At 49.1% G+C, this 15142-nt stretch overlaps 1 protein-coding gene across 7 annotated transcripts in view; it reads right to left on the bottom strand.

Moving 5' to 3' along the window:
- LOC140426821 (uncharacterized) overlaps positions 1-15142 on the bottom strand; it is a 416125-nt gene that overhangs the window by 152121 nt on the left and 248862 nt on the right. For all 7 annotated transcript variants that reach the window (XR_011948298.1, XM_072512042.1, XM_072512041.1 and 4 more), the window contains one exon: positions 11278-11394. Coding sequence is in view for 6 of the 7 variants with exons in the window: in XM_072512042.1 (XP_072368143.1) it covers positions 11278-11394 (117 nt within the window). In the remaining variant the exon portion in view is untranslated. The remainder of the gene's footprint in view (positions 1-11277; positions 11395-15142) is intronic.

Below are 15142 nucleotides of genomic sequence, written 5' to 3'. Positions count from 1 at the left end.
CACCCCTGGGTGCCTGGGTAGCACGCATGACCGGCACCACACCCTGCTCCTGCACGCGGTTGGACTCCTTCACCTGCGCCTGTAGGTGCTGGAAGCCGGCCGTCATCCCCTTCTCTGGTCCCTGGGTCCCTGACTGCACCTGATCTATGGGTGGAACAGGATATTCCAGAAACCCTGGACCCGTCTGGGCAGCAGCTGGTTGCTGGGGCTGGTCTGCCCTCCGACCGTCCGGCCGCTCGGCTGCTCCTACCTCCACCTGCTGTACCGGAGCAGCTGTGTGGCACCAGTAAGTGTCCCAGAAGCCTCCTCACTAAAGAGCCCAGCCGAGGTGATAGTCTCAGCGGACCCGAAGTTCGGGGTCTCCTGTGTCGTGTTGCACTGTGTGTCTGTCCTGTGTGTTGGCTTCCTGTGTGTTGGCTTCCTGTGTGTTGGCTTCCTGTGTGTTGGCTTCCTGTGTGTTGGCTTCCTGTGTGTTGGCTTCCTGTGTGCCTGTCCCCTCTGTGTTGGTTCCCTGGGTCGTGGTGTGCTGTGTGTCTGTCCCCCGTGTGTTGGTTTCCTGTATGTCTGTCCCGTGTGCTGGTCCCCTGGGTCGTGGTGTGCTGTGTGTCTGTCCCATGTCTGTTGGCTTTGTGTGTATCTGTCCCTTCTGTGTTGGTCCCCTGGGTCGTGGTGTGCTGTGTGCCTGTCCCCTCTGTGTTGGTTTCCTGTGTGTCTGTTCCCCCGTGTTGATCCCCTGGGTCGTGGTGTGCTGTGTGTCTGCCCCTGTGTCGTGGTTTCCTGTGTGTCTGTCCCCCGTGTTTCTGTCCCCTGGGTCGTAGTTCCCTGGATCGTCTCGGCCGGAGGGCTGTTGCTACGGCTGCCCTCCCCGTTGGTGTTTGGGTCCCTGGGGGGAACCGGCCCTGGCACTGGCTGGGGATGCCGTCTGGTTCGGGACCATCGCCGGCTGGTCCTGCAAGACACAAGACAGCATGTATGGTTAGACAGACGGACGTGGGTGAGGCGTGAGGTGCACGTGTCGTGAGGGGCCGCATACACGTAGGGGGTTCTCACTTGGTGGCGCGCCTCCGACCTCCGCACCGGCAACCTCCCGCTCCTCCAGTCCGCCAACAATGTACATTGCCCTCTGCTCGGGCACGGTGAGGGGACGCAGTTCTGGTGGTCTCCCTCCGATCTTCTCCCGCTCCTGGCGGTTACGCGTGGACTTCTCCTCGGGGGTGGGGACAGACACGAACAGCAACAGTGTTACACGGTCTGACGCATGCAGCCCAGGGGTTGGGCCTCTGATGGCATCAGCGCACAGGGCACCCGGCCATTGCAGCTGACATGGGTGGGTGCAGCCATGTGGGTCAGGGTGGGGGTGGTACCGTCCCCCTGGGGAGGGGGGGGCTCACATATGTGTGGGGGGGTAGGATGGTTGGTGCCAGGAGCACAGTGCTGGGTACTCACCCTGGCTGCCGTGAAGAGGTCGTGCAGCTTCTTTTGGCTCTGCTCTGCGGTATTGACCACTGCCCTGACGGCGCTGACGTCAGCTGCCACCTGCGCCCAGGCACGCTGAATGATGGCGCCGGGGTACAACACCAGCCTCCTCTCCTACAGGGCGTCCAGGAGGGTGTCCAACTAAATCGTGCAGTTGCTCTTCTGGCGGCCATCTTGCCTGCGACGCGGAGTGTGGAGGGGATAAGGTTTACGAGCAACCGCGGCATCGCGTCGATGACGCAACCCGCATATCGGTGGGCGTTCCCTCGGGCGCTTCCTGTTGCGCCCGTGCTAGCCCCTTGTGGGCTGTTGAATTGCTCCTCCTGAAGGCCCGATTACGCCGTCGTGAAACTCCACCGTTTTCACGACGGCGTCAACACTTAGCCTCATTATCGGAGAATTCAGCCCCATATCTCAGCATGGTGTACAACCTGATGATGATAAAACTGCAGCTATTCAGAACATGAAGGTTCCTGAAACAAAAAGGCTGTACTCAGATTTTTAGGCATCATCAACTTTTTAGGCAAGTTCATCTCCAACTTGTCCACAAGAACAACAGCTTTAAGACAAGAAGTCTACACCCTTTGAATGGACAGAGGACCATCAGAATGAGTGGCAAGATTTTGAAAGTCCAACTCATGACTGCACCAATACTAGCTTTCTTTGATCCTAAAAGAGAAACCAAGATATCCACTGATGCAAGTCAGGATTGGATAGGCACGGTACTCTTACAAAGAGATGACAATTCATATTGGGTTCCTGTAGCATTTGCTTGAAGAGCAATGACAGCGACGGAATGCAGATACGTCCAAATTGAGAAGGAATGTCTAGGTCTATTGGCAGGAATACCCAAATTGCATGATTATGTCTAAGGACTTCCCACCTTCACAGTTGAGACGGATCACAGGCCGTTGGTCCACATTATCGACAAGGATCTCAATGACATGATGCCATGACTCCAAAGGATCATGATGAAACTACACCGGTATGATTTTAACCTAATCCACACGCCAGGGAAAGACTTAATCATAGCGGATGCTCTATCGCGCTCCATCACGTCTGTCAGTCAACCATTTGAATTCATACTTGATATCGAAGCTCAAGTGCAACTCTGTGTAGAAAACCTACCTGCATCAGATGAGAAGTTAAATTTAATCAGAACTGAAACTAAGAAGGACGCTACACTTCAAAGGGTCATTCACCATCTTCAAAATGGGTGGCCGAAAGGGCGATGTCCTCAGTACAGAAACGTTCAGGCAGATCTGACGATTGCTCGTGAGACTCGACCAAATTGGAATTCCACACGGTCTTCGTTCTATGACACTTGATCAGATCCATGAAGGACACCTCAGGATCGAGAAGTATAAACGACGGGCTAGACAGGCAGTCTACTGCCCGGGAATAAATAGAGACATAACTGACATGGTTATCACCTGTGAAACTTGTCAAAAACACCAACCTGCGCAATGCAAGGAGACTGCAACAACACAAATTAGTTACTTCTCCTTGTACCAAAGTAGGAATTGACCTATTTCATTTGACTGGTTGTGACTATATTTTAATTATTGATTACTACTCTAATTACCCGAGGTAATTAAACTTCCAGATTTGGCTTCAAAATCAGTTATTAAAGCATGCAAGGAAACGTTTTCAAGGCATGGAATACCTGATACCGTCATGTCGGACAATGGTCCATGTTTTTACAGCATTGAATGGGTCGAGGTCTCAAAGTAGTTCAACTTCACGCATGTGACATCCAGTCCTCACTACCCTAAATCCAAGATGTGGAGATGCCGGCGTTGGACTGGGGTGAGCACAGTAAGAAGTCTTACAACACCAGGTTAAAGTCCAACAGGTTTGTTTCGATGTCACTAGCTTTCGGAGCACTGCTCCTTCCTCAGGTGAATGAAGAGGTATGTTCCAGAAACACATATATAGACTAATTCAAAGATGCCAAACAATGCTTGGAATGCAACCATTAGCAGGTGATTAAATCTTTACAGATCCAGAGATGGGGTAACCCCAGGTTAAAGAGGTGTGAATTGTATCAAGCCAGGACAGTTGGTAGGATTTCGCAGGCCAGATGGTGGGGGATGAATGTAATGCGACATGAATCCCAGGTCCCGGTTGAGGCCGCGCTCATGTTGTGTACAAGTGAATAAATATATTCAGGAGGAAGGGCTCAGACATGCCACATATAATGTGAAAAATATGATGTGAAAAGTATAACCATTGTGAACCCATTGCTTCAAGCAAGACAGCGCCTTTCGCTCTTTCCCAAAGCTACAAACTACACTCCCTCCCTTGGCTCGGAGGAATGCCCGTTGCCTCAGAGGAATTTTTAAAAAATTCATTAACGGGATGTGGGTGTCGTTGGTTAGGCCAGCATTTATTGCCCATCCCTACTTGCCCTTCAGAAGGTGGTGATGAGTTGCCTTCTTGAACTGCTGCAGTCCTTGAGGTGTAGGTCCACCTATGTGCTATCAAGGACGGAGTTCCAGGATGTTGCCCCAGCGACAGTGAAGGAGTGACGATATATTTCCAAGTCAGGGGAATGAGTGACTTGGAAGGGAAACTCCAGGTGGTGGGGTTCCCATGTATCTGCTGCTCTTGTCCTTTTAGATGGTAGTGGTCGTGGGTTTGGAGGGTATTGTCTAAGGAACCTTGGTGAATTACTGCAGTGCATCTTGTAGATGGTACACATGGCTGCCACAGTTCAGCGGTGGTGGAGGGTTTGAATGTTTGTGGAAGGGAGAGCAATCAAGCGGGCTGCTTTGTCCAGGATGGTATCGAGCTTCTTGAGTGTTGTTCTTTGGGTGTTGTTGGCTGATCAATGGTGACCCCAGGATGTTGATTGTGGGGGATTCAGCGATGGTAATGCCATTGAATGTCAAGGGGCGGTGGTTAGATCCTCTCTTGTATGGGATGGTCATTGTCTGGCACTTGCGTGGCGCAAATGTAATTTGCTGCTTGTCAGCTCAAGCCTGGATATTGTCCAAGTCTTGCTGCATTTGGACACGGAGGAGTGTTGCTCAGTTTTGTAGCCATCTGGGATGCCCAGCTCCTGATTACAAAATGGACACCTGCAAAGAATGCAGGGAAAATTGGACAATGCTAAGAAACAAGCAGGTGCAAGCTCTGTCTGTTGATTAGAACCTTAAACTCTCAGACAGGACAGAAACTACCAAACAATCTACATACTAATGAGCCATCTCCAGGGACAAAAGGGAAACATTTAGATACACAATGTTAAGGCAGACTCCCCGGCGCCAGAGGAAGCTAAGACAAAGCAGACCGACAGTCACCAGGACACGCCCAGCGATCAGGGAACCACCCCTCTATTGGAGGAAAATCGATACAGATGATTGGGAAAGACACAATTAGTTGAGGCCAAGGTCAAGGCCCGCCCAAAAGCACTCAAAGCCCTTTTCAGTATAAAAAGTATGCCTCAAGGGAGAATCTTCCTCCTTTGGCTTTGGCTCTCACCAAAGAGAGAGACCTGCCTAGCAGCTGCACCAGACCAAGTAAGTCCCAAGTCAATGCACGCTACGAGATCGACGCTCAGAGTTGCTACCCTGTAAACAGCTCAACCCTGCAGCCTCAGAACTGAGCAACGGCCATTGTTCCTCTGACTGAGTGGGCACCCAAAGCTAAGTATAGGCTTTAGTAATAGTGGTAGTTTAGTTTGTAGAGTTTATGCATGAGTAGATTTGACTGTGTGTAAATAAATGAGCATTGCTTTTGAAATTACTAACTGGTGTATCGAGTCATGGATCAGTATTCGGTTCTGAATCTTGTGGCGGTGTCGAAAGATACCTGGCGACTCTTGAGCAAACGTGATTAAACAGAGCCAAATTAAGAGCCAACCAAAAGTTAGCAACAGTTCCCTCCCAAATGGATTTCAGGAGTATGGTGGCCTGTGTCATCATGCAGGCACCGTTCAGATAGTGGCATCTCCATCTCTACAAGTGCTGTTGTGGTCACTGGCACATATACCGCAGATGAGGACTCTGGAGGGACTGGAGAGGTGGAGGAAGATGAGGGTGCTGAGCAGCATCAGTACTTCCACCATCCTCATTGATCATCACAGCCCTGGGTTGGCCTTCATGTGGGCTGTTGACGTGCAGCAGATGTCCATTCCAGCAACCGCTGTGCCAACAATATAACTGTCCTGTTAAGGGTATGTAGCTCCTCATGTATTCCACCTAACCTGCATATCTTCAGACTGTGGGAGGAATTTGGAGCACCCGGAGGAAACCACGACAGACATGGGAACCACGTGCAAACTCCACAGTCACCTAAAGTTGGAATCGAACCTGGGTCCCTGGCGCTGTGATGCAGCAGTGCTAACCACTGTGCCACCAAATATATGTGCCAGACCCTTATACTACATCTCTCCCCACCCCCCCTACCCAAGTCTTTATCCAATGTATTTCAAGTTATTTTAGTTCTCCCATGGATTTACATTGTTATTACTACTCCCCCCCCCCCCCCCCTCCCCCACCCCCGCCCCGTACATCATTATCACTACACCCATCTCCCTCCCCTGTCCCCCTTCAAGATCAGGAAGCTTGAGAAACTCAGCATCACCACCAGCAGCAACCAAGCCTCCCCGGTACAACAGCAGAAAACAATATAGGGAAATCTATTGTCAACTTGTCGGACTACACCCTCCAAACAGACAAAATCAAAGCCCTCAGCGGAGGGCTCAATTTCTGCACCACCACCAAAATGAACCCCATCAGTCTCACGGCAGACACGGAGGAATTTATCAGACGAATGAGGCTCCGGGGGTTCTTCCACAGACCCCAAGAAGCCGACAGTGAACCCAATGAGACAACCAATGAACCGGAAGAGCAGACCGAGAGAACTGCGGTGCAGCAACCAAAGAGGAAAGAGTAGAATTGGACCCCTCCGGAAGGCCGCTGTCCTAGACTCGACATGTATGCTCTAGCCATGAGGAGTCGAGTCAATGTCAGATCCATCAGACGCATTTACAAGACAGCCCCGAACGTCACCCAAGCACAATGCAACGCCATCTGCGCTCTCAAGGTGAACCGCAACATCATCATCAAACCAGCAGACAAAGGAGGGGCCACCGTCATAATGAACAGAACGGACAACTGCAAAGAAGTGTACCAACGACTCAACAACCAGGAACACTACAGAGTTACCCGCAGATCCGACCAAAGAACACACCCGCCAACTCAACAGACTGATCAAGACCTTGGATTCAGACCTTCAGAGCACCCTACGTGCTCTCATCCCACGTACTTCCCGCGTTGGAGATCTGTACTGCCTTTCGAAAATACACAAGGCCGTCCTATTGTATCAGTACGAGAACCTCTCTGGCTACATCAAGGGCATCTTCAAACCCATCGTACAAGGAACGCCCAGCTTCTGTCGCGATACGACGGACTTCTTACAGAAACTCAGCACCCATGGACCAGTTGAACCAGGAACATTCCTAGTCACAATGGACATCTCGGCACTCTACACCAGCAACCCCCATGATGACGGCATTGTTGCAACAGCCTCAGTACTCAACACCGACACCTGTCAATCTCCAGACGCAATTCTACAACTCATCCGCTTCATCCTGGATCACAACGTCTTCACCTTCGACAACAAGTTCTTCATCCAGATACATGGAACAGCCATGGGGACCAAATTCACACCTCAATACGCCAACATCTTCATGCACAAGTTTGAACAAGACCTCCTCACTGCACAGGACCTTCAACCGACATTACACACCAGATACATCAATTACATTTTTTTCCTTTGGACCTACGGCGAGGAATCATTAAAACAAATACACAATGATATCAATAAGTTCCATCCCACCATCTGACTCACCATGGGCTACTCTCCAGAATCGGTTGCAGTCTTGGACACACTCATCTCCATCAAGGACGGTCACCTCAGCACTTCGCTTTACCGCAAGCCCACAGATAACCTCACGATGCTCCACTTCTCCAGCTTCCACCTGAAACACATTAAAGAAGCCATCCCCTATGGACTAACCCCCCGTATACACAGGATCTGATCAGACGAGGAGGAACGTAACAGACATCCACAGATGCTGAAAGATGCTCTCGTACGAACGAGATATGGCGCTCGACTCATCGATCGACAGTTCCAAAGCACCACAGCAAAAAAACGCACTGACCTCCTCAGAAGACAAACATGGGACACAACCGACAGAGTACCCTTCGTCGTCGAGTACTTCCCTGGAGCAGAGAAACTAACGACAACTTCTTCGCAGCTTTCAACATGTCATCGATGAAGACGAACATCTTGCCAAGGCCATCCCCACACCCCACTACTTGCCTTTAAACAATCGCGCAACCTCAAACAGACCATTGTTTGCAGCAAACTACCCAGCCTTCAGAACAGCGACCATGGCACCACACAAACATGCCATGGCAACCTCTGAAAGATATGCCAGATCATCAACCTGGGTACCGCCATTACACGTGTGAACAACACCCACCACCCACGCGGTACATACTCGTGGTACTCGGCCAACGTTGTCTACCTCATACGCTACAGGAAAGGATGTCCCAAGGCGTGATACATTGGCAAGACTATGTAGACGCTGCGACAACGGATTAACGGACATCGCGTGACAATCGCCAGGCAGGAATGTTCCCTTCCTGTCGGGGAACACTTCAGCAGTCAAGGGCATTCAGCCTCTGATCTTCGGGTAAGCATTCTCCAAGGCGGCCTTTAGGACACGTTACAACGCAGAATCGTCGAGCAGAAACTGATAACCAAGTTCCGAACAAATGAGCATGGCCTCAACCGGGACCTTGGATTCATGTCGCGTTACATTCACCCCCCCCCCCCCAGCACCTCGCCTGGGCTTGCAAAATCCTACCAACTGTCCTGGCTTGAGACAATTCACATTGCTTTAACCTGTGATTATCCCTCTCTCCAGCCGCTCCATCTGGACCTGTAAAGACTTAATTACCTGCAAAGAGCCGCATTCAAAGTATCATCTTGCATCACTGACTTTATCTATATATGTGTTTCTGGAACCCACCTCTTCATTCATCTACATACATCAGTGAAGACAGAATAAATAATGAATAACCATTTCTCCAGCACCTTTCATGACTTCAGATGTCCAGAGTACCTCACTGCTTTTTGAAGTGTGGTCCCTGCTATCATGCAGGGATCTGGTCATATTCTATGGGCACGATTCAGCGGACATGACACAAAGTTCGCTTTCAGGCGCGTTTGGTGGGGTGTTTCTCGATGACTGCAGCGCAGAGATGCACCCCACTATTCACCGGCACCTTGTCGGTTTTTTAGGCCTTAGGGAGTTACTCCCAGTCGAGGCCGTACTTTAGTGATTTCCTGCATTGGTGAACTGAGCTGATCTTGCCAGAAGACTGGCTCCTTGCAGATCAGGGTGCCGTTTTGACCTGCTGCCCCGATCTCTGCATTACCCCCCCACCCCGCCAACTTTATGAACACCCCCCACCACCCCCTGTAACCTGCTAGTAGCCCCGGGAAATCCCCCCCCCCCCCCCCGCAAATCCCGCTCTAATGGGCAAGATCCTCCCTGGGCCCGACCGCCGACAGTGTCAACCTGACACATGGGCACCAGCAGCCCAGAGCCCTGGCAGTGCCACCCAGGTAATGCAAGAAGGAGTGTCAGGGTAATATGCCAAATAGTTATTGATTTTCGAAGCCAATATCTTTTGTAAACATTCATGTTCCCCATAGTTTGTACAGATTGACCTATTTTGTTCGAACTTTGGCACAGATTTGCAAGTGAACCAGCTCAGAAAGCTACCGCAATCTAAAGGAAATCTGGCAAAACTCACAAATCTGACAGCAGCAAAATCACAAATAAAATGAAAATGCTTGTGCTCCGGGGAGTTTTATCCTGTCCTTGGATGACAAATTGATAAAAACAAGCGCAAAGTCACTTTACTTTCTCATCTTCAAATGGACCTTGCTGCACAGAGTACAGACTGCCTAATATTCTGCATAATTTTCTAGAGGGTTAGATCTCTTCACTTGCAGCATGCCTCTGCTTCGTCTGCTACTCCTCCAACTATTATATATTTGATAAGTTCAGATTTTTGGTCTCGAATTTACAGCTTTCAACCTTCATGTACAGAATATTAATGAATGAGTTGACAGGTTCTCTTGGCTGCTTGCTAATTACAATGATCCTTTTTGAGGATTTTGTTACTTCTTGGGTTAAAATAATCACCAAATGGTTTTGGCTTTCTTCACATTTAGCTGGTCGTTCCTATTCTAACCTGCATATCCTATGTCCGACCAAAAATTAGGCAGACATTTTCAGAGGTCAGGTTCACAGAACCAGGAATTCTCCTATCTCTGTGCACCTGACCCGGAATAAAAAATCTGGGCCTAAGAATGTGATGGAAATTTAAGGAATGAAAGGAGTTGACAACATTTGTATTGGCTACGTTAGCCAAAGAGCTCCACTAATGCTTGCCACGGTTGATAATGGAATTTATTTATATGACTAAGTTCAGAGGAAGATGTCATGGCTACCAAGTGGTTGGTGTAGCAAGAGGACAAACATATGATAGCAGAATCGCCCAATACAGGTTATAATACAAATTATAATACCTACCTAACTGAGTTCCCAAATTCACCCATGTTGAGAAGTAACAAAATAATGAGAGCTCCAGAATGACTGCTACTTAAAGATACAAACACATCAATACAGAAAGAAATTGAACTCAAATTAGCTGCTATACCAGGAGCAAGATACACTATACTAAGAGTGCGGAAGTAATCTCTGCTTGCTTTGCTTTTGTCCTGAGCCACTGACAATATCTCTGCTTTTTATTTCTAACTCCAGTTTCTTTGAAATCACCTACCCAATTAATCAATTGGTAAATACATCGGGCGCTATTCCCCCCCCCCCCAAACGCCGGGTGGGAGAATCACCGGGGAGCCGCGCAAATCGTACCACGCTGCCCCGACCCCCACACGTGATTCTCCTACCCCCCCGGAAACCAGTGGCGCACGATTCGCACCGGGCCGCACGGAGAACTGGCGAGCGGCGATTCTCCGGCCTGGATGGGCCAAGTGGCCGCTACGACACGACCGGTTCCCACCGGCGCCGTCCACCCCTGGTCGCTGCCGGCGGGAACTCTGCGGGAACGCTGGGGGGGGGCGGCCTGTGGGGGAGGGAGGGGGGCCTTTCACGACGCCTTTCACGACGGCGCGAATACTTGCCCTACATATCGGAGAATCGCCCCATCATGTATTGTGACACTGAGGCATAGGGAATAGAAAGGTCCCAGGTTGTTCTGAATCTGCCATTCTGTTAGGTTAGGAGGAGCAGCACAACAACTGCTCTGTGTGTTTCATGTGTAATGAAAAATAGATTTAAAAAAAAGATCTGACCACATTTCCTGATTGAAAATTCTTTCGAGCCGCCAATGTTAAAGTGCAATCTCTAATTTTTATGACACAGGCCTTTTGACAGAACATATAGAACATTTTAGGAGTCACCCAGGTGTCAGACGTCTACCATTTATTTTCTATACATAAGAAGTACAACATACTACAAGGTACGTTCTTTGAAACCGTGCCATGTCTGTTTAGCCCACCTAAGAGAGCTGATGTGGGGGCCTCAGTTTAATGTTTCATCCAAAAGATGGCACCTCCAACAGAGCTGCACTGGAGTGTCAGCATAGATTCTTGCGCTCAAGTCTCTGAAATGGGACTGTAACACACAAGAGAGCCATCAACTGACCAACAATTAACACAGTGCACAGCACTACCAGCAACTTCACATACCTGACAGACATTTTCCTTCTTTGCAGCTCCTCCACCACGCTCCACTTGTGACTTCCTTGACGTTGATAAAAATATATCCAAGTCATTTTCATCAGCAGAGTCTGGCTGAGTATCATTCTATATGTTTGGTACAGGATGACGACCATAAAAATATAAAAAGGAACAATTAAATGACTATTTTCTATTTTTCATTTAGAAATGGTAGTACAACAACAGCTTTTGCACAAGACATATTTTGTTTCAATTCTTGGGGTAACAAACTATCATTATGTGTTTGATTATAACCCAAACAGAAATCTCTCTATGATTAAATTAATACCGTGGCATTTTTTTTTTTTTAAATAATATTTTATTGAAAATTTTTGGTCAACCAACACAGTACATTGTGCATCCTTTACACAACATTGTAACAATACAGATAATAATGACCTTTTTAAGTTTAAACAAAAACAACAACAAATAAATAAATATTAAATAACAAAAAAATAAAAACTAGCCCTAATTGGCAACTGCCTTGTCTCAGGCCACACCCCCCCCCATCCCCCCCCATCCCTCCTCCCCCCCCCCCCCCCCCAAGTCCTGGGCCGCTGCTGCTGCCTTCTTTGTTCTCCCCTATCTATCTTTCCGCAAGATATTCGACGAACGGTTGCCACCGCCTAGTAAACCCTTGAGCCGACCCCCTTAGGACGAACTTAATCCGCTCTAACTTTATGAACCCCGCCATATCATTTATCCAGGTCTCCACCCCCGGGGGCTTGGCTTCTTTCCACATTAGCAATATTCTGCGCCGGGCTACTAGGGACGCAAAGGCCAAAACATCGGCCTCTTTCGCCTCCTGCACTCCCGGCTCTTGTGCAACCCCAAATATAGCCAACCCCCAGCTTGGTTCGACCCGGACTCCTACTACTTTCGAAAGCACCTTTGTCACCCCCATCCAAAACCCCTGTAGTGCCGGGCATGACCAAAACATATGGGTATGATTCGCTGGGCTTCTCGAGCACCTCGCACACCTATCCTCCACCCCAAAAAATTTACTGAGCCGTGTTCCAGTCATATGTGCCCTGTGTAATACCTTAAACTGAATCAGGCTTAGCCTGGCGCACGAGGACGACGAGTTTACCCTGTTTAGGGCATCTGCCCACATCCCCTCCTCAATCTCCTCCCCTAGCTCTTCTTCCCATTTCCCTTTTAGTTCGTCCATCATAGTCTCCCCTTCGTCTCTCATTTCCCTATATATATCCGACACCTTACCGTCCCCCACCCATTTCTTTGAGATGACTCTGTCCTGCACCTCTTGTGTCGGGAGCTGCGGGAATTCCCTCACCTGTTGCCTCGCAAAAGCCCTCAATTGCATGTACCTGAATGCATTCCCTTGGGGCAACCCATATTTCTCGGTCAGCGCTCCCAGACTCGCAAACTTCCCATCCACAAATAGATCTTTCAATTGCGTTATACCTGCTCTTTGCCACATTCCATATCCCCCATCCATTCCCCCCGGGGCAAACCTATGGTTGTTTCTTATCGGGGACCCCCCCAATGCTCCGGTCTTTCCCCTATGTCGTCTCCACTGTCCCCAAATCTTCAGTGTAGCTACCACCACCGGACTCGTGGTATAGTTCCTTGGTGAGAACGGCAATGGGGCTGTCACCATAGCCTGCAGGCTGGTCCCCCTACAGGACGCCCTCTCTAATCTCTTCCACGCCGCTCCTTCCTCCTCTCCCATCCACTTACTCACCATTGAAATATTAGCGGCCCAATAATACTCACTTAGGCTCGGTAGTGCCAGCCCCCCACTATCCCTACTACGCTGTAAGAATCCCTTCCTCACTCTCGGAGTCTTCCCGGCCCAAACAAAACCCATGATACTCTTTTCTATCCTTTTGAAAAAAGCCTTCGTGATCACCACCGGGAGACACTGAAACACAAAGAGGAATCTCGGGAGGACCACCATCTTAACCGCCTGCACCCTCCCTGCCATTGACAATGCTACCATATCCCATCTCTTGAAATCTTCCTCCATCTGTTCCACCAACCGCGTCAAATTTAGCCTGTGCAATGTGCCCCAATTCTTAGCTATCTGGATCCCCAGGTAACGAAAGTCTCTTGTTACCTTCCTCAACGGTAGGTCTTCTATTTCTCTACTCTGCTCCCCTGGATGCACCACAAACAGCTCACTCTTCCCCATGTTCAATTTATACCCTGAAAAATCCCCAAACTCCCCAAGTATCCGCATTATTTCTGGCATCCCCTCCGCTGGATCCGCCACATATAGTAGCAGATCATCCGCATATAAAGATACCCGGTGTTCTTCTCCTCCCCTAAGTATTCCCCTCCATCCCTTGGAACCTCTCAGCGCTATCGCCAGGGGCTCAATCGCCAGTGCAAACAGTAATGGGGACAGAGGACATCCCTGCCTTGTCCCTCTATGGAGCCGAAAATATGCCGATCCCCGTCCATTCGTGACCACACTCGCCACTGGGGCCCTATACAACAGCTGCACCCATCTAACATACCCCTCTCCGAACCCAAATCTCCTCAACACCTCCCACAGATAATCCCACTCCACTCTATCAAATGCTTTCTCGGCATCCATCGCCACTACTATCTCCGTTTCACCCTCTGGTGGGGCCATCATCATTACCCCTAACAACCTCCGTATGTTCGTGTTCAGCTGTCTCCCCTTCACAAACCCAGTTTGGTCCTCATGAACCACCCCCGGGACACATTCCTCTATTCTCATTGCCATTACCTTGGCCAAGACCTTGGCATCTACATTGAGGAGGGAGATTGGTCTGTAGGACCCGCATTGTAGCGGATCCTTTTCCTTCTTTAAAAGAAGCGATATCGTTGCTTCTGACATAGTCGGGGGCAGTTGTCCCGTTTCCTTTGCCTCGTTAAAGGTCCTCGTCAGTAGCGGGGCGAGCAAGTCCAAATATTTTCTGTAAAATTCAACTGGGAATCCGTCCGGTCCCGGGGCCTTTCCCGTCTGCATGTTCCTAATTCCTTTCACCACTTCTTCTACCGTGATCTGTGCTCCCAATCCCATCCTTTCCTGCTCTTCCACCTTGGGAATTTCCAGCCGATCCAAAAACTCCATCATTCTCTCCCTCCCATCCGGGGGTTGAGCTTCATACAATTTTTTATAAAATGTCTTAAACACTTCATTCACTCTCTCCGCTCCCCGCTCCGTCTCTCCATCTTCGTCTCTCACCCCCCCTATTTCCCTCGCTGCTCCCCTTTTCCTCAATTGGTGTGCCAGCAATCTGCTCGCCTTCTCTCCATATTCATACTGTACACCCTGCGCCTTCCTCCATTGTGCCTCTGCAGTGCCTGTGGTCAGCAATTCAAATTCCACATGCAGCCTTTGCCTTTCCCTATACAGTCCCTATACCGTGGCATTTTTGAAAGCATATCACCAAAGTACATGGATGCAATCAATATGGAATTCGTTTGGAGGGAAATTGTGGTCAGACCCAATGCTGGTAAAAAAAAAAATAGTTAAATGCTTTCCTGATCCCAATGATGATAAACAAACTGGAACATTTAGATTTCTATTGATAGAATCAACTGTTTTACAGCCTGAATGCATTACAGCCCTGACAGGTAGGAACAAAAAACATGTAGCCTTTCAAAAAAGCAAGAACTGGATGTAGTTTTAAAAATATTATGGAAATTGCTCATTATTGCATTGCACTCATATGTGGAAGCTAAATAATGTGATACAAATATGTTTAGTCGTCTATATCCATGTACATGAAATAGTCAACCTTGCACAATACTGCATGATTATTATTCATTGACACTATTGGTGCATCTCTCCTGACATTACCAGGCACGGGACACCGCTGGAGGTATGGAGGGAAGA

The sequence above is a fragment of the Scyliorhinus torazame genome, chromosome 7, assembly GCF_047496885.1.
Source record: "Scyliorhinus torazame isolate Kashiwa2021f chromosome 7, sScyTor2.1, whole genome shotgun sequence".
In the NCBI taxonomy this organism is placed as follows: Eukaryota; Metazoa; Chordata; class Chondrichthyes; order Carcharhiniformes; family Scyliorhinidae; genus Scyliorhinus; species Scyliorhinus torazame.
This window is presented reverse-complemented; position numbering and strand designations above follow the sequence as displayed.